This window comes from Kogia breviceps, chromosome 4 (genome assembly GCF_026419965.1).
Source record: "Kogia breviceps isolate mKogBre1 chromosome 4, mKogBre1 haplotype 1, whole genome shotgun sequence".
NCBI lineage: Eukaryota > Metazoa > Chordata > Mammalia > Artiodactyla > Physeteridae > Kogia > Kogia breviceps.
The window spans coordinates 109,792,954-109,820,375 of NC_081313.1; the positions used below are offsets into that span (position 1 = coordinate 109,792,954).

General features: G+C 48.3%; 1 protein-coding gene across 2 annotated transcripts in view; it reads left to right on the top strand.

The window, feature by feature from the left end:
- The first annotated feature begins 1,557 nt into the window (after nucleotides 1–1,557).
- The window catches only part of SLC22A4 (solute carrier family 22 member 4), a 51,102-nt gene continuing 25,237 nt past the window's right edge, over nucleotides 1,558–27,422 (top strand). For both annotated transcript variants that reach the window (XM_059061824.2, XM_067031614.1), the window contains exons 1-3: nucleotides 1,558–3,575; nucleotides 18,653–18,756; nucleotides 20,126–20,280. In XM_059061824.2, coding sequence (XP_058917807.1) covers nucleotides 3,183–3,575; nucleotides 18,653–18,756; nucleotides 20,126–20,280 — 652 coding nt within the window. In that variant the 5' untranslated portion in view covers nucleotides 1,558–3,182. The remainder of the gene's footprint in view (nucleotides 3,576–18,652; nucleotides 18,757–20,125; nucleotides 20,281–27,422) is intronic.

The following is a 27,422-nucleotide window of genomic DNA, read 5'->3' on the forward strand; positions in this document are numbered from 1 at the left end:
TGAACCCCTAGGACCAATATTATGGCCAATCTTATTTCATCTATATCCTCACCCACTTCTTTCATTCCATATTATTTTGAAGCCAACTGGTGAAGTTATTAGGGATCCAGTAGTCTGAAGCATGCCAGGCCATCCTCTGTAAGGTAAAGGCAAGTTGTTGTACCCTGTACCTTCTACCACTAATGAAAAGACATAGTGCTTGGTGAGAATACTACTCTAACCCATTTAATGGGTACCTTAGAAGGTTCCCACCTTTGAGTGAAGCCCAGAGCAAGAGAGAGCTCTATAAGGTGTCCAGCTATAGTACAAGGTTCCCTGCCATTTGGTCCACATGATCCAGCACAATCAATGCTGCTAGAGATAGTCATGGTGATAAGGATGCTGGGTAGAGTCTCTGATAAGCCATAATAAAAGAGTTTCAGTAAGATCCCTAGGGTGCCAGAGCAAGGTCATGCCTTCTGCAGCAGGGAGCTCTTTGCCTTTTGAAAAGCAGCTATTTGGCTAGACCTGACAATGGGACATCAAGGGTCTATGCAACTAGAAATATCCAGTAAGAGTTAGCTATTGTCAAATTCTATCAAGTCATAAGATTAAGCAGGCACATAAGCAATCCATCATGTAATAGAAATGGTAGAGTCAGGATCAGGATTGAGCAGGTCCATACAGTTCAGGTAAGTTAATAAACAGGTGGCTCAGACTCCATGACACCTACACCTCAGCTATACCAACACTTCTCCCTCAACTCAAACCTATGGTCTTATGGGGGTGGTTCTCTATAACCAACTGATAGAGGGAAAAAAATACTCAGCCCTGTCTCACAGGTGCTATCAGCCAAAAAATGGATTGTTTGCTGCAACACAGCCCCACTTAGGAGTGGCCCTAAAGGACAATGGTGAAGGGAAATCCTCCAAATGGTCCAGCTATAAGCAGTGTACTTGGGCATTCATTTTGTATGGCAGGCGAAGTGGTTCAAGGTATGGACTTACATATACTCATGGGCTATGGCAAACAGTTTTGTGAAGTGGTACCTGCTGGCTCTCACACATGTACACCCTGAAAGTGCAGGGGTGTTAACCAGTGGAGCCAGAACTAGTAAACAAATGCCTCCTCATTCTCTAAGGCTCTTTAGAAGGTCCCAGCTGGATCAAATCCCACTTACCCACAGCAATTAGGGCTGGGAAAAAGCTAAGGCAAGTGAAAAGAGTGAGGCACTTGCCTCAGGTGCAAAATTTAAGGGGGTGCCAAGAAATTCAATAATCAAGATAAATATTTTAACATAGTATTTTTAAAAATCGAAACCAATATAAAAATCCATGATGAACAAAACATCAAAATTTTAAGATACAATCAGTTATTACTAGTTTTTTCCTTTGGTCTCAAGCTCTAATGTCACAGCACATCACTGTCACTGATCCTGGTCAGTACCAATGACCAGCTCAATTACACAGTCTTGTGTCAGTCTTACCTCCTTCCCTGTTCACTCTCCCTAGTCCTTCACTCCTTTCCTTGGGATCACTACTATAAATAAATGATCTCCACATAAGTTCTTATCTCAGACTTTGATTTTTTATTGGGGGACAGGGGAGGCTGAAATCTAAGCTAAGTAAGACAATGACCACAGGAAATATTGTTCAAAGAAGGATTCTTGTGAAAGGAAAGGGAAACACTATTAACAATTCTACTGGACTAACAGGCATAAATCAGAGCTGTCTTGGCACATCTAGACATATGGTCTTATTACACATAAGGAAACTGAGGTTCCAAGAGGGTAGGAAGCCCCTCTCCCTGTAGACTGGAGGCTACAAAAACTGAGGCAGAAACGTCTCCCACCTCTTAACCAGGGCCTGGAGAAGCAAACACACTTGTTCAAAATCTTCAAAGAGATGGGCCCTTCAGCCTGTCAATCACAGCTGCCTCAGGAACCCCAGGACTCCCACCGCAGGCCCAGGCTAGCTCACACAACAGCAGAGGGGCCTTAAGCCTGGACACAAGCAGACTGGTCCCTGCTCTGGTTACCCTGCCAGAACTGGGCGGCAAACTGGACCTTCTCCTCCTCCCTTCCTCCCTCCCTCCCTCCCTTTGTTACCAGACCATGGGCTGTCCCTTCCGCAAACTTGAGGCCTCCACTCCAAGAAGACTCTGGCAGCCAACCTCGATGAAGAGCCCCAGTGGATCAAAATCAGAGCCCAGGAGTGGTGACAGCTGGGCCTCCATTACCGTGCTCTCACAAAGGACCAAGCTCCGTGCAGTATGTTCTCCAGAGGCCCCAACAGGATCCTGGGACGACCTGGTAGTCCTTGCTCCCCACCTCCCCTCAGTCCGAGATTGTCTCTGACGCACCGCGATCTTGATCGTCCCTGTTTCCCCCTTTTCAAGGCTAGGCTCCGGGCTGTCCCGAAGTCGCCGGCAGGTGACTGAACCCAGCTTGGGGGTTAGTGAGCGCCGGGTGGGCGGGCGCCGGCCACTTTCGCTGCGGCGGGCCGGAGGAGAGGGCGCGCTCCTGTCGTCCCTGCGCCCACAGATTACCGACCCCACGCACTCGCCCGTCAGCGCCCCGCTCGAGGCCTCCTTCGGGCTGGAAGCGGCAGAGGAGAGACCCCTGCCCGGGACGAGGCCTGTGGCGACGCCAACAGAGAGGGCCGAGGCCCGACCTCTCAAAGACCTTGCTCTGCGGCCTCGGACTTTTCCCATTCGCCCGCTCGCCCGTGAGGCCCTCCCTACCCGGCAGCCCGGGGCTGGGCGCTCAGCACCTAGGGCGCGCGGGAGCCGGGGATGGGGCGCGGGAACTGGGCCTCTTTTCCGTACGGAGGCGGCACCGCTGACCTCCTAGCCTCGGCGGGGTGTCGCGTGGTCGCCGGGGGCGGGGAGCAGAGCACAGGCGGAGCCGCCCCGGAGCCCCACCCCAGCCAGCCGGCTGCCTCGCCCTGCCCCGCCCCGACCGGGATCGGGGTGTGGTCCCGAGTTTCTACCGTGGCTTCCAGCTTTGCGTCCAGCTCCCGGGAACCTTCCAACGCCCTCAGTCCGTTTCCTGGGAACGGTGAAGGCCGCACGCCTCGCTTTCCCTCAGCCGGCCTGGCCCGCGAAAACGTTCTGACGCCCCTGGGGAACGCCCTCCACTGCGCGACACTGTCCGGGGAACGCTCTTATCCCTCGTTGCCAACTGCAGAGCAGCGGCGGGGAGCATGCAGGACTACGACGAGGTGACTTCCTTCCTGGGCGAGTGGGGCCTTTTCCAGCGCCTCATCTTCTTCCTGCTCAGCGCCAGCATCATCCCCAACGGCTTCAACGGTATGTCAGTCGTGTTCCTGGCGGGGACCCCGGAGCACCACTGTCGGGTGCCGGACACAGCGAACCTGAGCAGCGTGTGGCGCAACCACAGTCTCCCGCTGCAGCTGCAGGACGGCCGCGAGGTGCCTCACAGCTGCCGCCGCTACCGGCTCGCGACGATCGTCAACTTCTCGGCGCTCGGGCTGGAGCCGGGGCGCGACGTGGACCTGGAGCAGCTGGAGCAAGAGGGCTGCCTGGATGGCTGGGAGTTCAGCCAGGACATCTACCTGTCCACCATCGTGACCGAGGTGGGTATGTGAGCGACCCAGTATCTGCATCAGTCCCCTCTCAAGACACCCTGGCAGTACCTGGGTCAGCGTCCCCCACTCCTCATCAAACCTGGCCAGCAGTCACCTGGGTTATACTTCCAACACAGGTGTGCAGCCCAAGAGAGCAGGACTCAGGCTCATTCCCCATCGGTTTGTCTCGTAGGGAGGGGATGAAGAAGGGAGAAGGAAAGCAGTTGTCAACTGCCTTTTCCTCTGGCAGTTTCACAAAAGACGAAATTGTTTCCCAAGAGCCTATATACTGCCAACCCCAGGCTCCCCAGATGGACAGCCTGAGTCAAGTTCCTGCCGTAGGCATGAGGAGGGGGTGTGGGGGATGCTGCTGAGCCACATGTAGACACAAAGAATAATCTTGCTGCTGGGCAGGGCATGGGCAGGTGTGGTCTGTTCCCTGGCCACAGGCTTCTGGAAGCATCACGGGGTCTCCTGCTCTGCCATACAACTATGGTAGGGCTTGGGTCCTGTCCTGATCCTCCAGTTTCTCTGAAAAGGAGCAGATGGCCTCCTGATACTGGTGGAGTACAGGGAACTAGAGGAGGCATAACCCTGGCCCCAGGGCACTCATGAAGGGACAGACTCACAGAGACCGTCTGAGCATAGGGCCCAGTGGTGGACAGAGGCTCCGGCTTATGCCATTAGCCCCTTAGCATCCTAAGTGGTTTGGTGGCAGGATTTCTAAGTTTCAGCAGTCCGAATACACACGTACTTTGTCCTCTGCATTTCCTGCTTTGCATCTGGTAAGGGCCAGGAGATGCTACGTCAGGGCACATCTTCTGGGAAGGGTATCCTCACAGACTAGTTTCCTGCTATTAATCAGGCAGGTAGGATCCCCAGTTTTTGGCCCATCCTCTGCACTATGTGAAAACCTGAGCATGGCCTCTGCTAGTCTTTTATCCCCTTCCCCAGCACAATGTGGCAATAATTAGATACCATGTCTGGCCTTGTGCTGAACACCGGGCTATACACATCTGGGGTGTGGGGTCTGCTTTTGAAGCTCAGATACCCACAGGGACACTGGCTGTGTTAGAGAGAGCTAACATCAAACCTGGTTAATAGCAGGGTTCTGGAACCTGAATTCAAATACTGACTGGCTTGTTGTGTGACCTGGGGCAAAAAAAAAGGCCCTCTCTGTGGGGATAGCAGGGTGAGGAACTACTCTAAGAAGGGATGATAAATTTGAACTGAGTCTGGAAATATGAGCAGGACTTGTCCAGGCAAAGAACATGGAAGATTCTGGGAGTGAGATTTCATAGATCAGTGTGGCTTGGAGTTCAACGGATGGCAGGTGAGGCTAGAAATGCCTACAGGGGCCTGTACACAGTGGGCCTTGTAGGAATGTTGAATAGTTGAGTATATTCTGAGGACAGCAAGGAAATAGTAAGGGTTCCAAGGAAGGGATAACATGGTCAGATTTGTGTTTTTAGAAAGGACTGTCTCAAACTGCTATGAAAATCAAGATCAGTGAGGAAGCTGTGGGAGTTGCCTTGGCAAGAGATGGGTGGCCAGCTGGGAGTGGTGGCTCTTGAGTCTATAAGACCTGTAGAAAGTGGTCTCAGCCTATGGAGCATCTCTGGATTCCCCCAGCATTGGTTCCATGCCTACCTTGGGCCCTGAGGTGGCCATGCTTCTCTGGCTTTGATCCCCTAGCAGGGGCTCCTAGTGCTTACACACCCTCTGCCCACAGCCTGATCCTGAGGGATCCAAAAGTAGGGGCCAGCTCACCCCACCTCAGTTCCTGGGAGTGTGGTCAGCATCTGAGCTGGAGCTGGCCCTACTGGCTGCAGCCCTTCTTGACAGCTGGATTGACCTGTCTCTTTCCCCTTCCTTACTGGTTTTGTTCACCTCAGGGTGTGAGGGGTAGGTAGCTGCTGGCTTACAAGTCCATAGCTATCCCTGTTGTACCCTGCTCACAAGGGCCTGTGGACACCTCTGGGAATGCACATCATCACACACTCACACACATGCACCAGGATTTGCTTTTTCAGCAGCCTTTCCCTTCCTTGCTTCCTTTTTGGGTGCTGGGAGTAAAATAAAAGGCAAAGGAGCACTAGTGGTTGGGAGGAAGGAGGGGAGAAGCATGAAAGTGAGTAGGGTGAGTGGTTCTCCCTAGAAAGGTGGTGGCACAAGGAGGAGCTCTGGAGTCAGACAGATGGGTCCGTTCTTTTTTTTTTTTTTTTTTTTTTTTTTTGCGGTACGTGGGCCTCTCACTGTTGTGGCCTCTCCCGTTGCGGAGCACAGGCTCCGGACGTGCAGGCTCAGCGGCCATGGCTCACGGGCCCAGCCGCTCCGTGGCACGTGGGATCTTCCCGGACCGGGGCACGAACCCGCGTCCCCTGCATCGGCAGGCGGACTCTCAACCACTGCGCCACCAGGGAAGCCCAGATGGGTCCGTTCTGACCCCACCCCCAAGCACTGGGCTGACTTCAACAGGTTGCATCACTGCTCAATCAATGCCTCAATTGCCTTATCTATAAAAGGGGACACAAGCAAATGAAAATATGCTCAACATCATTAATCATTAAGGAAATGTAAATCAAAACCACAATGAGATGTCACCTCACATCCATTCAGTTTGCTATTAAAAACAAAAACAAAACAGAAAAATAACAAACAACGATGTGGAGAAGTTGGAACCCTCATGCACAAAATGTAAAATGGTGCAGCCACCACAGAAAACAGTGTGGCAGATTCAATAAATTAAAAAATAGAATTATCGTATGATCCAACAATATCACTTCTGGGTGTATATTCAAAAGAATTGAAAGCAGGATCTTGCAATATTTGTATACCCATGTTTGTGGCAGTATTATTCACAATAGCCAAAGAGGTAAAAGCAACTCAAATGTCCAGCAACAGATGAATGGATAAATAAAATGTGGTATATACATACAGTGGAATAGTATTCAGCCTTGAAAAGGAAGGAAATGCTGACACAATGCTGCAACATGAATGAAACTTGAGAACATTATGCCAGGTGAAATAAGCCAGACACAAAAAGACAGAAACTGTATGATTTCACTTATATGAGATATGAAGAGTAGTCAAGCTCATAGAAACAGAAAGTAGAATGGTAGTTGCCAAGGGCTGGGAGGAGAGGGAAACAGGGAGTTATTTAATAGATATAGAGTTTCATTTTGCAAGATGAAAAGAGTTCTGGAGATTGGTTGCATGATAATGTGAATATATTTAACTCTACTGAACTGTACACTTAAAAATCGTTAAGATGGTATATTTTATTTTGTGTGAATTTTATTACAGTTGTTAAAAATGAGAATCATAAGAATGTCCAGCTTATCCAAGTTGTTGGGAGGATTCAATGAGATCATGTGCCATGCTATATCCCATAGCACCAGCAAAATGGGCATCATAGGTGGGTGGATGAGGAATGGAAAGGGCAAGACCTCATCACCTCTGGCTGGGCACCATGGGCATTGTGGGAGCTGTTCTAAGGTCCAGGTTGCAGCCGTATAATGGTGATGAGACTTGCTGGAGGCAGAGCCCCTTTCCCAGGGTGGAATTCTAGGGCCCAGAGAATAGGACACAGGACTGAATCTACTGTGCCAGGGGGAGAAATGGCCTCAGCTCCCCAACAAGGTCAAGCCCAGGGGCCCTGAGTAACTTCTCTGCATCTCTCTGCCACCATACAGGTAGAGGGACCACCCTCAGATTGTCTCTGCTTTATACCTCTGAAGGGATCTCCTAATGGGCATACCCTCTGGGACAGAGAAGCCCACCTGAGCCAACCCTCTGACCCTTTCACAGGGAAGACGGGTCAGCCAGGGGCCCAAGGATGGCACGTTCTGCTGTGGAAATACCTTTTAGAGAATGCCAGGAGGCGGGAACCTGGTATCTGAGTTGGGAACTGTGTGGGTGTGTCTGCCTGTGTGTATAGGTGTATAAGGTAGTTTCCTTCCTCTAGGAACTCATGGGTGGAGCTGCGGGCAGCTATGCCCTTCACCATGACAGAATGTCCAACAAAGGGCCTGGGCCTCTGGAGGCACTAACCTTGTGCTGTCTTTCTTGGGACCTGGGGTCAGGGCTTGGACAGAACAGAACACACTGATTCTCCACCCACAGCCCAAAGGTATGAAATAGGAACAAGAGAGCCTTATCCTCTGCTAACAGGGTGCTTATGGGGGGCACTAGGAGCAGTGAAGGCGGGAATGACGAGACAGACCGAGCCTGGCATCTGACTGACAGCTACATGGGACTCCATGTGGCAGCTCATATGGATGTACCTCTTTTGGGGCCTGGGTGGGCTCTGCCAAAGGTGAAGAGTTTAGGCTGTTACCTTTCTATCAGGTCTGCAGGCTGCCCTGGAATACTGCTGGCTAGTGTGAGACTAGCAACTTGGCTGTTGGGACAGCCTGAATATTAACCAAGTTCACAACCCAGACCTGCCCTCTGGCAGATTCCAAAGGGGATAAAGTGGGGACCTCTGCCTCCAGCCAGCACCAACAAACTTTTATTTCCAGTCAGTGCTTCAGAAAGAGAACAAATAAAGGAGACTGAGGGGCTTTCCCTAGCTCTGGCCTGAATTTGCTTCCCTGTTTGTTTATCAGCTGCCTCACGCCAAGCAGTTTGCCTGTTGCCTCTAAGCTCTGTTCCTCTGACAAACGCCACCAGGATCTCAGAATGTGCCTTTGTTTCAAGGCTGCTTCACCCAAAGCTCCTGCCAAGTTTCTGGACAAACAGACTTTGTCCATCTCTCCTGGTGGGCAACAGAGCCCTCACACTTTGTCCGAGAGGTAGGGTGGTGCGTTGACAAAAACAAGGCTTGGCAGAGATGGTCAGAAGAGCTGCAGGTGCCTCGGGCTTTGGAAGGGACTGTTATTTCTTCTTTGTGACAAGCTATATTCGATTTATATTCAAGACTAATGCAGGCCTGCCTTGTTATCTGAAACCTTGGTATGGTTTTAAGCATGTCTGTAGAGTCCAAAAAAAAAAAAAAAAAAAAAGGCAGGGATCCCCATTTGAAGCAGAGAGAATGGAAGCTCTGGGGAAAGGCTTGGCTGACTTACATGCCCTAGCAATTGGCACAGACAGTCCAAGGCTGGTGGCTCCTGCTCTGTGTTTGCAGGACTGGAAAGCAGGTTCATAGTGGCACCTTCCAGAGTTGCCCCTTGGTGCTACGTGGCTGGCACAGACCCCATCCTATTTGCTCTCATTCCCAGAGTGGAGCCTGGTAGAGCTGTGTTGGATCTAATGTCAGGATGCAAGTGGGAGAGCCAGGTCCCTGAGTGCCCCTTCTTCCCTCAGGCCCCTCCATTCCCATCCCCACCATCCCATTTAAACTACCTGGGTCTTCTGCTTTGGCTCCACCTCTGATGACCACAGAACCGAGGCCTCTCCACCTATGGGTGCTTTTTCTTTACCTCTAATATAAAGAAAAAAAGATACTGAGAACATTTTAGGATTTAGCCTCCCTCCATCTCCTGAGCTTCAAGTTGCAGAGGCTAATTAATACCTGGTGAGTGCAGCCAGGAGACTGGAAGATCCCATCCTCCACTCAGCCCATATTCATATAGTGGTGCCTCTACTCCAGACTGAGAATATTGAGGCCCTGGTTCCCCTTGTCCCTGCTTATTGTAGAGTGGAGATTCCATGCCAGGAGAGGCAAGCCAAAAAGAGGGATGCTACCACCTCCAACCAGCCTCTAACTCATAAGGCAGGGGTTGTCATTCTCAGGGCACTTTCCCTTCCCCCCAGTCCTGGAGCAGGGGCTCAGAGATTTTCCCCAGTGGAAAAGTAGTCCATAACAACAGAGAGCTCTGAAGCTGTCCCCACAGGAAATAACTTCATTTGAAACAAGATGTGCAGAAGTTGAAGCCTAAGAGTGCTCTTTAAAACAATGGAGACTGTGGTAGTAAACAATTAAGAGGAGACTGGTAGCTCCCTTTGAGCAGCAAGCTAACCCATAGGGCAACTAGATTACCAGAGAGAACCAGAAAAAGAGACAGCTCAGAGCAGTCAGAACAAACCTCAAAGACTTGCCTCAAAACTACTCCTTCAAAGGGGCTTGAATTTAATTGAACTAGACTATAGAATGATTTGTGCCCCAGAGCATTGTTGAAAACAATAAAGGAATGAGCCAGTAATTGGTGGAGCCTAACAGCTAGGTGTGATATCAGCAGAGGCAAACAGCTTAATAGAAACACTGGGGAAAGAGACAGTCAAAAAGAGCCCTGCTAAAACTATTGTCATCCCAGGGTGACTGTGTATATGCCCAAGGCTGTGCCCTCTGAGGAGCAACATCAGAGGCTTCACACTGCAGGGGAAATAGTCTTCACTAAGGGTCCAGCCAAGTCATTAAACAAACAAACAAACAAAAACAAAGACTAGCAGCCCCAGAGTTGGGGGGGCTGTTAAGTGCTCAGAATTTCCACAATATATTTCCTGAAATGTCCAGTTTTTAACCAAAAATTACAATACATGCAAAGAAACAGGAAAATATGACCCAAACTCAGGGAAAAAAAGCAGGAAATAGAAATTGCCTGAAAGGGCTTAGATGTCAGATCTAACAAAAACTTCAAAGCACCCATTATAAATATGTTCAAAGAACTAAAGGAATTCATGCTTTAAAAAGTAAAAGAGGGGCTTCCATGGTGGTGCAGTGGTTAAGAATCCATCTGCCAATGTAGGAGACATGGGTTCAAGCCCTGGTCTGGGAAGATCCCACATGCTGCAGAGCAACTAAGCCCATGTACCACAACTACTGAGCCTGTGCTCTAGAGCCCGTGAGCCACAATTACTGAAGCCCACATGCCTAGAGCCCGTGCTCTGCAACAAGAGAAGCCCCTGCAATGAGAAGGCCACACACCACAACTAGAGAAAGCAGGCACACAGCAACAAAGACTCAACACAGCCAAAAATAAATAAATAAATTTATTTTTTAAAAAACAATTAAAAAAGTAAAAGAAGGTATGATAACAATGTCCCATCAAACACAGAATACCAATTAAGATATAAAAATAAAAGCTATAAAAAAAAGAATCAAATAGAAGTTCCAGAGTTGAAATATACAGTAACTGAAAGTTAAAAATTCACTAGAGAGCCTTAATAGTAGATTTGAACAGACAGAAGAAAAAATCAGCAAATTTGAAGACAGAGCAATATAAATTATGTAACTCAAAAAACAGAAAAAAGGAATGAAGAAAAATGAACAGGGTCTCAGAGAAATGTGGAACACTATTAACTAGACCAACATGTGCATAATGGGAACACTAGAAGGAGAGGAGAGGAAGGAACAACAAAAAAAAATAAACTTCCCAAATTTGATGAAAAACATTAATCTACACAGCTCAGCAGCTCAACTCCAAATAGAAGAAACAAAAAGAATTTTACACACAGACGCATGATGGTAAAGTTATTTACAGTTAAACACCAAGGGAAATTTTTAAAACAGCAAGAAAAATAGGACACATACAAGGAAACCCCAATAAGATTTACATTTGGCTTCTCATAAGAAACAAGAGAGGCCAAAAGGCAGTGGGATAACATATTCAAAGTGCTGAAAGAAAGAACACATCAACCAAAAATGTTGTATCTAGCAAAACTATCTCTTAAAAATGAAATAAAGACATTCGCACACATGCACACACAAACCTGAGATAATTTCTTGCTACCAGTGCTGCCTTACAAGAAATACTAAGGAAGTTCTTCAGGAATAATTTTTTTTTTAATGCACAACTTATTCTCTGAAAACTACAAGGCATCTTTGAAAGAAATTAAAGAAGATGTAAATACAGTAAGTCCCCTACATACGAACCTTCAAGTTGTGAACTTTCAAAGATGCAAATGTGCATTTGCATGTCCAATCACATAAGGCCTGAGTGAAACTGCAGCTTGCCCTCTGTCTCTCATTGCTGATGATCCTTCAGCTCTACCATCTCCCACCTCCTCTCCCTCCTCCAGTCAGTAACTCTTCTTGCCTGTTCACTCGATGCCAGCCCCTGTATGCCAACTGTTGTACTGTACTACTGTACTTTTCAAGGTACTGTACTGTAAGATTAAAAATGTTTTCTTTATTTTTTGTGTTTGTTTGTTTGTTATGTATTCTTTGTGTGAAAAGTATTATAAACCTATTACAGTACAGTACTATATAGCCGATTGTGTTAGTTGGGTACCTAGGCTAACTTTGTTGGACTTACAAATGTGCTCTCAGAACAGAACTCGTTTGTATGTAGGGGACTTATTGTAAATGGAAAGACATCTCACGTTCTGTTCATGAAGCAGAAGACAATATTGTTAAGATGGCAAAACTCCCCAAATTGATCTACGGATTCAATACAAAAGGTGTTTAATATCATTAGTCATTATGGAAATGCAAATCAAAACCACAAGGAGATATATCTTAACACCCCTGGGATGGTTAAAATTTAAAAGACACACAATAGGGACTTCCCTGGTGGCACAGTGGTTAAGAATCTGCCTGCCAATACAGGGGACATGGGTTCGATCCCTGGTCCAGGAAGATCCCACATGTCGCGGAGCAACTAAGCCTGTGTGCCACAACTACTGAGCCTGCGCTCTAGAGCCTGTGAGCCACAATGACTGAGCCCGTGAACCACAACTACTGAAGCCTACACACCTAGAGCCGGTGCTCTGCAACAAGTGAAACCACCGCAATGAGAAGCCCGTGTACCGCAATGAAGAGTAGCGCCCCCCTTACCACAACTAGAGAAAGCCCACGTGCAGTAACAAAGACCCAACCCAGCCAAAAATAAATACATTTTTTTAAAAAGACACACAATAACAAGTGTTAATAGGAATATGGAAAAATTAAAACCGTCCATTGCTGTTGGGATTGTACAATGATGCAGCCACTTTAGAAAACATTTTTCAAGTTTCTCAAAAGGTTAAACATAGATTTATCATATGACTCAGCAATTCTACTCCTCATATATACCCAAGAGAAATGAGAACATATGTGCTTGCAAAGTCTTGTATACAAAAGTTTATAGCAGCTTTATTCATAATAGCTGAAAAGTGGAAACAATCCAAATGTCTATCAACTGATAAAAGGCTAAATAAAAGGTGGTATATCCATACAATGACATATTGTTCAACCATAGAAAGGAATGAAGTACTGATATTTAGTACAACAACATGGAGGAACCTTGAAAACATTATGCTAAGTGAAAGAAGCCAGTCACAAAAGACTATATATTGTATGATTCCACTTATATCAAATGTCCAGAATAGGCAAATTCGTAAGTATATTAGTGATTGCCACAGGCTGAGGAAAGAGAATGGGAAGTGACTACTAATGGGCATGGGGTTTCTTGCAGGGGTGATGAAACCATTCTAAAATTAGATAGGGCTGATTATTGCACAATTCTGTGAATATAGTAAAAACCACTGAATTGTAAATATAAGAATGAATTTTATGGTGTGTAAATTATACCTCACTAAAGCCCTTATAAACAAAAAGAATTAAGTAGCCAGATTTTTTTCCCCCCAAAGGTCAGGAAATTTCCAGTTTTAAGTCTGCAACTAAGTTATAAAGAAGAAATTGTGGGTGGATATATATACTGTTATTAACTAACTACTACTTCCTCTTCTTCCCCCCGAATGAAAAATATAACTATAAGAGAACACATAGAAATCCATTCTTAAATGAACTATTGCTAGTTTTTCATTCACAGCTGTCTCTGAGATTGAAGTCCATTTATAAAGGGATTTTACACTTTGTGGTAAAAGCTTTTCTGGTTTTTAGTCATTGAATAGAAAGTTCTCTTTTCTAACAATCTCTTCTGCCTAGTCAGGTTTAAGTATAACCTGCTTTGCTTATTCATTAATGCTGTTTGTTATAAGTCATGGTTTTGGTTAGGACAAAGGCATGAGATCAGTAGAAAGGGAACTACCATTTAATGAGGCCTGTAATGTGTCACTGTCAGACATACTACTTACATTTCCTGTTCAATGCTCATAACAACCTCAAGAGGGAGTATTATTGTCACCTCTTTGAAGATGAGAAAACAGGCTAATGGATGTGAGTGAGTGGCCCAAAGTCACACAGCTGGAAGTGGTAAAACCCAAGAAAGCCTGTGCTCTTTGCTCAACATCAGGCTGCCTTCCAGAGTTCTCAGTTCTATGCAGGTCACAGGGATACACTTATCTTTATGGTCCTTTATGGCTTTAGTAAAGGCTAAAATTGCTAGACTTTGGTTACTTGGAGAGTTCAAGGTTGAGGGTGATTTTCAAAGGACAGTGTGTGAGGGATTTCCCTGGTGGTGCAGTGGTTAAAAATCTGCCTGCCAATGCAGAGGACACAGGTTCAAGCCCTGGTCCTGGAAGATCCCACATGCTGCGGAGCAACTAAGCCCGTGCGCCACAACTACTGAGCCTGTGTTCTAGAGCCCACGAACCACAACTACTGAGCCGGCGTGCCACAGCTACTGAAGCCCACCCTCCTAGAGCCCGTGCTCTGCAACAAGAGAAACCACAGCAATGAGAAGCCCACACACTGCTACAAAGAGTAGCCCCTGTTCGCTGCAGCTAGAGAAAGCCCGCGCGCAGCAACGAAGACCCAACGCAGCCAAAAATAAATAAATAAATGTAAATTTAAAAAATAAAGGACAGTGTGTGACACCACACATTTCCAAACTAATTTTCCATTACTAATTGTTCAACATTCATTCATCGACAATTTGTTAAGCATCTACCACGTGCCTAGCCTTGTACATGCATTAGTTATCTAGAATGATTATATGAATGTGTTCAGGTTTTAGAACTCTGTCCATCTGGAGAAGGTTGAGCTGGGGGTGCCTCTTTTCCTCTCTAGCCAGAGAGCACAGTGGCCCAGAGCAAAGCCCACCCCACCCAGGACGGCTGGGCTCATGCATGCACATGTGCACACCTGATCTGTCCTGTAAAGTATGCTTGACCTTGGGCTTTGTGGAGGCAGTGACCATGTCTGCTTTGTGCCCCATACACCTGGCCCAGAGCATGTGCTCAGTGATGGTTGAATAAATGGTTAAGCAATTCCTTTTACCAATCCACTAGAACTCAGGCTAGTCACTTCATTGCCCTATGCCTTCATTAACTCATTTGTAAAATGGGGATAAAGAGAATACCCATTTCACATGGCAATTTTGAGATCCCATGAGTAATACAAGGCACACAGTGAGCAAACAATACACTGTACTTGTCCTTCCTATTATTATTACTGTTGAGGGCATGAGACGCATATTCTTCTAGGCCAAGAGTGACCTCATGTCCCCTATTACCTTGTGATGTGGTTTTCTGTTTTTTAAAGCAGAGCTGAAGGCTAGATGGCCCAGCCAAATGGAGCTTACTCTGCTCTGTTAGGGAACATTGGTCTAAGACTTTGAGGATGAGATAGACACAGTAATCCTGTGAGAGCACATTCAGTGCCTCAACCCGGCACAGTTTGGGACATTCTGCTCTTTGTCTATGGTGTGTGTGGGAATGTGGGTTATGTTTCAGTAATGGTAGTATTTGACCTTAAAGCACAGCTCCCGAGCAATGCCAGGCAGCTCCTCACCAGGCCATCAGCCATTAGCCTCTGAGCTGACTGTGTGTATATATGTATGTTTGTGTGTGCATGTGTGTACACACATGTGCAGAGACCCATGGGACAGTTCTGTCTCATCAAGGAAAAGACTGTCTCCCACTGGTCCTGCCATGTCATTGTTAACCACAGGGAGTTCCCTGGGACCTGGCTATTGAAGCCCCAAGACACACCCCCTACAAACTCCCAAGGGACTGGGGCAGGCAGGGCCTGGCCTCCTTAAGAATAGCCCCGTGGAGAAAACAGCACCCCTTACAGGCTGGCAGCTGATTTATTGGACCCCAGTTCCATGAGCCTCAGCCAAAACTATCTGCCAATCTTGTCGTATTACCAGGTCTCTTGCAGCTTTTGAAAAGACTCTTTGGGTACAGTAATTCCCCAAGCGGGAACCCAGCCTTGGAACCAACCATAAGTAGCCATGAGGTCCAGCTGCCTTCCCCTGCCAGGTGTGAACAGGATCTCCCTGCATGGTGTTGACAGGGCTTCTTGGGCCCCTCTTCAGGGAAGGAAGGGGGACCTAGGACCATGGCCTCATGGCCTCCAGTAGGAGAGCAATGGGGAGCTGGCCCTCACCTCACCTTTCTCAACACCCAATTCAGAACTCCTTTCCTTGCTCCATTCCCCAAAGAGACTAGGCTTGACCCACAACCAGGGCCAGCTTCATGGGCATCAACCCATGCAGTCACACAGGACCCCACACTTGGTTTTAATGCTCTGCTATTGACGTCTTGAAATTTTTTTAAAATAAATTTATTTATTTCTTTTTGGCTGTGTTGGGTCTTCGTTGATGTGCATGGGCTTTCTCTGGTTGCAGGGAGCGGGGGCTACTCTTTGTTGCAGTGTGAGGGCTTCTCATTGCGGTGGCTTCTCTCGTTGTGGAGCACGGGCTCGTGGCACATGGGCTTCAGTAGTTGTGGCTCGTGGGTTTCAGTAGTTGCAGCACATGGGCTCTAGAGCGCAGGCTCAGTAGCTGTGGCACACGGACTTAGCTGCTCTGCGGCATGTGGGATCTTCCCGGACCAGGGCTCGAACCCGTGTCCCCTGCACTGGGAGACAGATTCTTAACCACTGCGCCACCAGGGAAATCCTGACGTCTTGAAATTCTTAATCATTTTTGAACAAGAGGTCCTGCATTTTCAGTTTGCACTGGGACTGCAAATTAGGTAGCTAGTCCTGTTTACTACCTTTGCTCATGCAATGCCTGGCTCCACATCTAACAGCCTTCCTCTTTCCTTTCTTTCTCTAAGTGCTATTTATCCTGCCCAAAGGCAATGTCCTGACAGAAAAATATTTTTAAGAACACAAAGGAGAGCACGTTATCTTTGGAAGAGCTTTTCTGCTTGACTGCAGATGGAATGGTGATGGTTGATAATGGATGCATTAACACCCCTACCAAACTTGGGATTTTCTTGGCTCTGTCCAAGGCTAAAGGCTGTGGTGTGGGGGAGATCTTCTGCCCCAAGTCCTGGTGTCATATTCCTTGAAGAAGTGTAAGGCGTAATAAACTCATTTTGTCTGGCCTTTGGAGTTCTTATCCAAAGCGGGACATGGGTACAAGGTTAACTTCTGAGGCCCAAGTTGGTATTTACTTGCTGTGACTTCAGGCAAACACCAGTCTCAGAGCCTAAATTTACTCTTCTGCAAAATGGGTTATACTCCACATCATGAGGCTCTGGGGCCACAATCACTAACCTCTTTGTGTGTTGGGGCGGATCCCAAGATCTTTTCTGACACTTTGGCAAGTGATGTTTTAGAAGTGGGTGGTCATTAATTCAGGTACATGTCTTGTCTACCCCTTCTGACCCGCGGCCTGGCAGGGCACATGAATCTGGCCATACAGTTTTGGAGGGTTTGGTGCCCTTTCCCCTGAAGCCTATTCAGGTAACCCAGTTGAAGCAACACTACTTTGGGTGTGGTTTCAGACTTATCCTCAGTTGTGCCTGAGGGGTAGAGAGCAGAGTTTCCTGTCCACGTTGTTTTTCTTCTGCAGAGCTGGGCTTGGGCGTCCCGCCTGTATCCAGCATTGTGAGAACAAGGAGAGGCAGATTTATGAATCTTGTTATTGTCTCCAGGATGGGGGTGTTCTCAAAGACATTATCCTCAACATCACAGAGTGGTCCCTTTGTGGAAGGAAGTATATAGGAGAGGCTTTTCTCAGGTCTCAGTACTCAGAAAAACTGAGCTTTTGCAGAATGAGTTTATCACTTTGCACACCGTGATCCTGAGAGCCGAGCTGCTGGGATATTCAAAGCCAGATTTCAGGGCTTCCCTGGCAAGCAGACAGGCCTTTGGGCAGGACAGCCAGAGGTCAGTCTTACCCCTGGTTTGGTTATTTTGTAACCCCTCCTCCCCTGAGATTTTCATTTGCCCGGATTCCCTTAGCTTTTTGTTGTACACATTTCTCTTGTATGTATCCTTATAAATGCCTCTCTCTGCTGCAGATGGGACATGATATAAATATGTGAACTCATTTATAAATCTATTTCAGGGAAGTTGTGAGGATTAAGATCTAGATTGCTTTGGGAATGTCATGGGAGCAGCACCACTGCTGAGTGGGCCTGGGATTGGGTGGGAGGCAGGGGATTTTTCCTATAGTTTGGATCATCTTGCCACACACGGCAACGCCCTGACCACAGCCCCGAAATACTTATTGGCACCACCTGCTTGTTTTTTAATTAATGAAAGCTCACTGAGCACACTGAAATTTCTGCAGCCTCCCCTTGAGATTTTGCTGAATTGACTTAAGAGCTGGAAACTGAAACTCTGCCTCAGACTCTCATTCTATGGGTCCACAAGCAGGGACTTGCTAGGGCTACCAGAGCCCACAGGGCCCTGGGGAATGGGAGGGATCGCACTTCTGTGGGGGCTGCATGGGTAGGATGGTGGAGGAGTGCAGAGGGGAGATAAGGAGCACTGGAGAGGGGTGGGAACCCCACCCCTAGCATAGTGGAGCCCCGGATCAGGCCCTAAGTGTGGCCTACGGTATAAGTGGGCCAGGGAGCACAGGGTTCTCTGGAGGATTCTGTTCAGAAAATATAATCACAGGCCCCTGGGGACCGTGTGCACTTTTCAACAAAGTAGAGGAATCTTTTACAACTGGATCATGTGACCATGCCCTCTACCCTGCCCTGCAGGCATTTCAAACACCTTCCCTCCATGCTGGGGTGCCTTCTGAAGCAGAAATGGCGTCTTTGCTTCATACTGCTTCACAGCTGAGGGGTCACCAGTCAAAGCCATGCCTCAGCTCACTTCTCAATACACAATGTAAGCAGGGCCAGAGGTATCACCCTCCTTTTTGGAAGAGGAGCGTGAGCCTCAGGCAGAACAGTGACTTGCCCCAGTAAATGGTAGCGTCAGGAGTCAACGCCAGGGCTGTGAGGCCTATGCCCTTTGCATAAAAGTGACGGCCTGGCACAGGGGAGGAGAGCCTGCCTGGCTGCCATGCTATGCCCTTGGAGCTGGGCTGGAGGATTGGGCTCACACTTTACGTTTTCCCTGGCAGTGGACTCTGGTGTGTGAGGATGATTGGAAGACACCCCTTACTACCTCCCTGTTCTTCGTAGGCGTGCTCCTCGGCTCCTTTGTGTCTGGGCAGCTGTCAGACAGGTAAGGGTACTGGGAGGGAGGAAGGGTGATTGTCAATTCACTGCCTGTTTGGGGGTTGGACTGAATTTAGGGTATTTTCACCCAGAGAAAGGGAGGCCCCTTAGGCCACCAAGTGAGTGTTAGAGGAACCATGATGTCTCCTCTGTCCTCTGCCCTCAGCCCCTTGCGGGGACCCATTGAAAAGTGGAGCCCTTATATCACCAAACCCCTCGAAAATATACACTGCTGCCTCCCCACTGCCTCCCCACCCCACCCCTAGCTCTTGGATGCCTTGTGATCTATTCACAACCAGCCATCAGCCAGAGTCAGGGCCAGACTCCGGGGAGTACCTTTCCCTAACAGTGCACCCACCTCTGCTGTGGGTCAGGCCCCTGGCAGGACACTGGGGCCACAGAGCTGACTCAGGCTGGTTCTGGGCCTCCTGGGGCACACAGTCAGGAGGAGACAGCATCGCAGCTCTGGGAGATCTGCCCTCACTGGCCCTTGAATGTTCTTGGGTACCAGAGCAGGGAGGTGGCAGTGCTCAACAGCAGTGTTGGGGAAGGCTTCCCAGATGAGTGGCTGTCCCTCCCCCAGTCATGAAGCCCAGTGGGACCCCAGACCCAACAGACTGAGAACTGAGTTTGGAAGATGGGGTGGGAGACTGTTCTGCTCACACCTGTGTTCCCTTCTAGCCATTGGACACTATCAGAAAGTCAAATTAAGACTCTTATTAAAAAAAAAAGACTTAAGCCAACTATAGTGTCATTAATGGACGTTGCTGGAAGCTACACTTTCCATAGAGCAGTGGTTCCCAATTTGGGTTGCATAGTAGAGTCACCTGGGAAATATTTTTAAGTCGCAATACCCAAACTGCATCCAATTGTCTACATCTGGACGATAAGCATGTTGGAAGGCAGGTGCTGGCACCGGTATCTTTTAAAGCTCTCTAGATTCCGGGCACAGCCAAGGTTGGAAACCACTGACATAGGACTCTTGGCTCTGGATTGACAGAATTCTCATGTTGCTGATATTAGATGTATCTGCAATCTGTACTGTACCCACATTCCAGAAATATGGTGGCAGCTTCTACCCATGACTTATTCTAAAGAGTAGATTTCCACATGGTCCTTGCATAAGCTGCTCTGTGCTTTCGAGATATGGTGCCTCTATAGGAGGCTCAGAATCTCAAAAGTTACCTCCTGGGCAGATGGATGCCTGAGGCCTCACCAAGGAAGAACCTGGGAGGGAGTGACAGGAAGAAAGCCTGCCACAGCCCTGAGAAAAACAAAGTCTGCAGCAATGCCTGACTCAGGGTTTCCACATGCCCTGATGACAGTGCTGCTGTGAACTTCACGGGCCATGTCTTGTCCTGTGCTGTACTCTACAGGTTTGGCAGAAAGACCATCCTCTTCGCAACCATGGCTGTGCAGACTAGCTTCAGCTTCCTGCAGATTTTTTCCATCAACTGGGAGATGTTCACCATGTTATTTGTCATCGTCGGCATGGGCCAGATCTCCAACTATGTGGTGGCCTTCATACTAGGTAGGAATGGCTTCTGACCTACAGGGCTCCTTACAACCCTCTGAGAGGCCTAGGAAGAGGGGGCCACTGGAGAGGGTACAGGGAGTGCTCTCAGCACAGAAGGAAGCACCTCATCTCATGGGCTGTGCTTCCAAAATGTGATCAGCCTCGGGGATATATGTGCCGGTGGGGGAGGCTCTAGCCACAGGTGCTTTGATGGGTCGCAGGCAAGGCAGGCATGCACAGGGAGCCAGCTCCGTGCTGGGCCCTGAAATGTGACAATGAAGAAGAGCTGCAGCTGGTAAGAACCAGCCAGGTAATAACTGAGACACATTTCAGGAGCACAGGGCTCGGGAGAGGGACAGAGGAGGGGATCTTGAGGGAGAGACAGCCTAGGGGTGTCTTTGTTCTGAACAATGAAAGCTTGAGGTTTCTGCCTGGGCTGGGGCCAAAGGGTGTTCCTGGCAGCTGGGCATGGCCCATGGAGGTACTTAGGGTAGATGGTTTGCCCAGTACACAGGTGGAGGAGGCACGTGCAGACAGGAGTCTGGTGCCAGCCAGCCATCATTGGGCAGATCAGGCCTCACCCCTAAGTCAGAGCCCAACCCCAGAGCATATCAGCTGCATGCAGGACAAGCCTTACTGCTGAGAGCAGTCCTATCTCCTAGCAGCACCCTTGCTTCTGGAATATCAGGCTGCATGAGGGCGACTCACAAGCTAAAGGTCGTGAGGAGGCTCCCAGGGCCTTTACCAGCTTTTCCGGGGAGGCAGCAGGGTGAGCTCTGGGCAGGTTGATAAGGGTCATCCGCAGGAGTGAGAGTCCCCAGCAGGCTCTCTGAGCCTACCTGCTCCCTCTGAGCAGGTGAGAGAAAGGGAGATGGGGGCACATTGGGGATAATAGACACCAATTCCCATAATCTCCAGTGTGATCATATTTCCTTGTTGGCTGTCCCAGTTTGTCCCTATTGTCACAGAGTAATTACCAATAGTGCCCCTTTAATGTAAGTCTAATGATTCTTCTTGTCTCAAAAGTCTGAATCTAGTAAGATGATTCTGGTCACTTTTGAGATTCTGGATGACTCATTGGCTTTTGAGATCCTGTATTCTCTTAGTTGAGGATGTGTACACCCTGTCATGTTGCCAAGATGGACTGTTCAAATTCCACTCCTTTAATCATTTGTGAAGAGCCCCTCTCCACAGGCCCAGCCTCAGTGTCTGAAGAGGGAGGAGGGGAGGGTATGCTGAAGCCACACGGCCCCAGCAGAAGCACCCTCTTCAGCAGGCCCCAGCAGGATGGGGCCTCTCTACTCCCTGCAGAGGGAAGGAGGGGAGCAAGATTTTCTTAAAGAGGGTCATTTGAGGAGAGGACCCAGAAAGCTTCCAGCCAGTGGTACTGGAAACTGGAGATTGGAGGAATTCAGGACAGAAGTTATACCTCCTGATGCCTGATGGCCCCAAGGACACAGGGCTCTTGGACACAGCAGAGCCTGTTGTTCTCATGGTTTAAACCCTGCAGATTCCATGGTCCGTTTTTTTGTTTTTGTTTTTGTTTTTTGTGGTACGCAGGCCTCTCACTGTTGTGGCCTCTCCCGTTGCAGAGCGCAGGCTCTGGACGCGCAGGCTCAGCGGCCATGGCTCACGGGCCCAGCCACTCCGTGGCATGTGGGATCCTCCTGGACCGGGGCACGAACCCACGTCCCCTGCATCGGCAGGCAGACACTCAACCACTGCACCACCAGGGAAGCCCCCCATGTTCCTTTTGAGGACCGCCCTATACCTGGAAAGCCTAATGGGTAGCTTTGCTTGGGCCAGAACATACCAGAGACTAAACAGAGGAATCTGCCTGACTCCAGCAGAGCCCTTTAGGAGGACCTAAAGAATCACCTGAAATGGAAGGGCACAAGGTCATAGCGAAGCCAGAGAAGCCCTGTCATTGGGATCAGGAGCCAGGTGGCATCTGTACCATGCACGGCATCCCCCAGGTCCTGCTGAATGGCAGCATTGAGACCTGCCCTTCCACGGGCAAAGGGTGCTTCTGGAGCCATGGAGCCTCCCCTGTGTGAGTGGATGCGGCCAGGAGAGCCCACCCCAGGCCTCCTGCAAGAAAGTCCCTGCCCAGCTGACCTTGACACTACAACCAACTTCCCTCCCTGCTCCCCATGATGAGACGAGTGAGAAGGCCAAGGGGAAAGTGAGATCTGTAAGATCAGTCAGAGCCTAGATGTACAAGCCAGAAATCAATGGGTGGGATGCTGGGTATAGCAGGCTCCCCATCAGCCTGGTCCAGGGCTGTGGTAGGGTGCTCTGGGAGCCTCCCTGGCTGTAGTGTTACTCTACTGTGCTCTGCAGGAAACTGCTGACTTTTGTGCACTGGTATGATCCTCCTTATACTAGATTCTCAGGCCTGAACGTTTCAGAGTGTCGCTGAGAATCAACCTGCCCCCTGGAGCAGCCAGACTCTCTCGTCAGCACCTGGGGTAGGGTGGGGTGGGGCAGACTTGGTGGAGGCTGACTTCTGGCAATGCAGCAGCGCTCTCTGGTGTTCCAGGACTAGCATAGTCAAATTCTGGGTTTTATTTAACTAAAAGAAACCTAAGCTGTGGATCTGGTCTGCGGTTCTGTCTGGGCCTTCCCTTTTGCCCTCTGGCTCTAGGGAAGGGTTGGCAAGAGTCTGTGATGATAATCTCCCGTTTTAGGAGTCTTCACATTAATTCAGGAAGCTGAATTACTACCACTCTCAAAGCAATGCAAAAATGGATTTTCTCTTTGCTCTGCTTTTTGACAATTATAAAGCCTGCCAGAGTCACAGGAGACAAGAAAAAGAAGGGAAGGAACGGTGCTACTTAAAGGAACAGAACGTGGATACACCTGGAAATGAGGGAGCTGCCAGAATGATGCTTGTTCAGGAGGAAGTGACCACACAGGACCAAGGACACTGGCCCTACCCACAGTCTAGCTCCCCCTCACAATCTCCTACTGTTTCCCAGAAATAACGCCTTTGACCTGTCCACAGCCTCTGGGTGAAATGCCAGCGGCATCCTCCTTTATCTCTCATAACCAGCTGCTTGAATTTATTTTGTCTCCTGTCTTGACTGATCCATTAATTCAGTAGTTTCCCAGTACTCCTAACATCAACCTCCTCTGCAATATTTGTTCCAGCATGCTGAACTATTTAAAGTTCTGCTTCCTCTGAGGTCTAAATGTATTCTTCCTTTTGATAAGTACATAACTGATGGCATCTTCCTTTATAACTTTGGCTACCCTGAAGCTCAGGCTGTATCAACTATGCAGCCTTTATCATCCATACAGTTTTTTAATGGAGATATCGTTTGCATACCATAATGTTAACTCTTTAAAGGTGTATAATTCAGTGGTTATCAGTGTATTCACAAAGTTGTACAATCATCAACTCTACCTAACTCCAGAACATTATCATCACCTGCCATTAGCAGTCACTCCCCCACACTTCTCTCTCCCCAGTCCCTGGCAACCACTAATCTACTTTCTGTCTGTGTGGATTTGTCTATTCTGGATGTTTCTGATAAATGGAATCATACAATATGTGGCCTTTGTGACTGACTTCCTTCACTTAATGTTTTCAAGGTTGGTCCATGTTGTAGTATGACTCAGTATTCCATTGTATGGAGATGCCACATTTTGTTCATCTCTTCATCAGCTGATGGACAACTGGGTTGTTTCCACTCTCTGACCAATTTGGAGAATGTTGCTATCAACATTTGAGTACAGGTGTTTTGTAGATCTGTTTTCAGTTCTCTTGGGTATGTACCTAGGAGTGGACTTGCTGGGTCAGGTGGGAATTTTATGTTTTACCATTTAAGGAACTGCCAGACCGTTTTCCAAAGTGATCCATTACATATTTTTGTTCTTTTCTCCAAGGCATAGCTTTTCACCTTTCTTTGTATTTTACTTTAATGTTACCATTATTTTATTTTATTCAAATTATAAGCTACCTCAAAACCTTCAAGGGATGAGGTGGGATATAAATACATTAAAAAGATGCTGGGGCTTCCCTGGTGGTGCAGTGGTTGAGAGTCCGCCTGCCGATGCAGGGGACACGGGTTCGTGCCCCGGTCCGGGAAGATCCCACATGCCGCAGAGCGGCTGGGCCCGTGAGCCATGGCCACTGAGCCTGCGCATCCGGAGCCTGTGCTCTGCAATGGGAGAGGCCACAACAGTGAGAGGCCCTCATACCGAAAAAAAAAAAAAAAAAAAAAAAAAAAAAAAGCTGAAATTTGCTGGCAGCCCTTGTTTGCACTGAACTGTGTGAGGGAAGAACCGGGGGGACCCAGGGAGGAGGAAGGACTCACTCCTGACTGTCCTCAAGGGGCTCACATCTGGTTGGCAGAGGCAGCCATTGCAGTTGTTATAGAGAATGTGGGTCATGGCCTAGGAGTGTTGGGAGGAGCTCCTATAAATTTTCTGGGTATACGCAGAAATAGGAAAGGTTACTTTTAACTAGAATGATCTGTGAAAGTTTGTAGAGGAGAGAAGGGAAGCAAGGGAATATCTGCTGTTTTGATGAGAATTCTGAGTATTTTCCAGGGAGCAAAGAGAGGTTCTGCTGTCTTCCACCGGGTCTCTTGGTCAAAGGCACTGTACTTTCCAATATTCCCCTGACATCTGGCACATGTCAACTGTTTCAGGATGAAAGAATTAATTATTCCTGAGTACCTACCACATACCAGACACTTGACTAGGCCCTTTATCTACATTATCTCAGGCCTCATAATAATAGCTCCATGAAGTAGGACTTACCAAGTCACTCTAGTAGCAAATGAGCATCAATGAGCCCAGGCTCTGCACATGACTAATGGAGGCCACTCCTATCCTAGGGCCCTTGGGTCCTACCCCATATCCTGGCAACTGCACCACAGTCTTGTTTCTTGAGCTGGGATCTGCAGACCTCTGTTGGTCATTCATGGAGGGACAGGTCCTGCCTCCAAGTGAAATGGATCCAGTGGTTCCTGGGCTGACTACCACAGAAGGGCCCTGATCAACATGGTAGTAAGCCTGGCACTCTCTGAGTCACTCCCTCTTGGAGAAAGTACTCAGATGCTGGTGGTGGTGACAGGCAGTGGGCAAACACTCCTGGCCAAGACACGCCTCTTTGGCTTAGATGTCAGAGTCTCACTCCCAAGTGATACTCAGAGGCCCAACCAGACCAAGACCAAGTGGGCTTTGTCCTAGGAGTAAAAACCTAGGGGTTAAAGGAGGCCAGGACAAGGATCGCCAGTCAGCAGAGCCAGAAGTCACCAGTCACCTGTCTCACTGCCAGCTGAACACATGGAGTTTCTAGCACCTGTAGGCCATGAAACGTCTGCAGGAAACAGGACTCCTCTCCCAGTGTCCCTCAGAGGGGGCTGGTTGGCCTCTAGTGAGTTCAAAAACCAGCCCAGGTTCGGAAAACACAAATCCTAACTTCTAAAAGGCAGGTGTGGCCTCACCCATCTCCCACATGTCTCCACTAGGACCTCAGTTGAAGGACTGATTGATAAGGCCAAGGCTTTGCTCCCTGGTAATTTTTTTTCCTGGACAGTATCCACAGGTCAAACTGATCAGGCTTAAAACCTGGCTGTCCCACTTAGTACATATGTGTGAATTTAGGCAATCTGCTTCAACTCTTTAAGTCTCAGCTGATAATGTATAAAATAGAAGTAATATTAGTTCTTATATAATTGTTGTGAAGATTCAAAGAGTAATATATGTAAACACTCAGTCTGGAACCGGGCTCGAAGTGCCTACTCGAAACACTGCTAGCTATGAAGATGATGATGAAGATGATGATGATAGTGTTCAAGGCAGGGTGATTGTCTAAAAGTCAGTGAGCAGGAAGTCGTGCTAACAGGAATTATTCAGGTTTGTGCCATCTGTGTTGCTCCACAGAAAGGCAGAGGGGTAGATTTATGAAGCTTCTGTCCCCCATGGGTACTCTGCAAAGTTAGAACAACTCTGTTCTGGCCTGAGATACAAGCTTAGAGAGGGAGATTATCCAAGAATCCAGTGGTGTAACTTCTCTCTCTTCTCTCATCAGGGTCATGGAAGTGTGAGGGAGCTCCCTTGGCCTCATGAGTCTACAAGATTCTCACTTGGTCCTGGGCACTTTCTCTTTTCCACAGTCACATCCTCTGCTGCTTCACCTCTGAATCTCTGCTTAGGAATAAATCACCCCCTATTCATTCTCATGTCATAATAATCACAGCCGAAGTGTTTAGAAACCATGGCATGGTGAGTCTTCTTATGGAGTGGTAGGAAGGTCATTAATGAGGTAAGAAAAGATCTGGAAACAACACTCACGATCCTGAAAGAAGTCTGGCTCTATTCCTGAAAATGAGCTTAGAGGCTGAGAAGTGCCCTGGTTGGTTAGGGCTATTGTCTGCAGTCCAGGTTGTGAGGGATACACAATCCTGCCCATTTCTATCAGTCTGGCTTTTAGAAATGGCTGTTCAAGAGGGAACCACTGAGGCACATCTTCAGTTATGCTGAGTGAAGAAGAAGAGAGGTGAGGACAGGAACAAGTAGGAGGTGAGAAAGGAAAACCAACAGAAGTAGTAATTTTACTGCTTCTCTGGAATTAGCCCTTAATTCCTTAGCCTGTGTTCAGGGTATCTAAACATGATTGAAAAACTCTCTCTTGAAAGCCAAGCCTGAATGACCTTTGAATGATCTATTTTGTAATTTCTGGGCTACTTCTCAGTAGTGGTGGGCAGATCTCAAACAAAAGACAGAGCTGTTGCCATTGGCCAGATCTCCGCCCTGGGGCAGAAGACCAAGAGTGAACTCTGGGTAAAGGGCCTGGAGTTTTGTGACAACAGAAGGAGCTTGTTCTTGGACTCCTTGTCTCAAATCAAGCACTCCAAGGAGCAGGCAACATCTCTGAAAGAAGTGGGGCTGAGTGATCCAGTGTGGTGCTGAGCAGAGCAGGAGCCTTTCCCAGAACAGGGCCGGATGCCAAGCAGTCTTGGACCTTTGTGGTGTTCTGGGAAAGCTCTGTGAGCTCCTTCTGTGTGTGGACAGCTCCAGGGCTGCCGCCTGCCAGGCCGGAACAGCAGCTTCTTCTTGTCTTTCATTGGGCTGTATGGACTGTGATTGCCTGGGGCTGAGCCTTGGGCACAGTGTAGCTTCAGCGGAATTCAGTCCTGGGT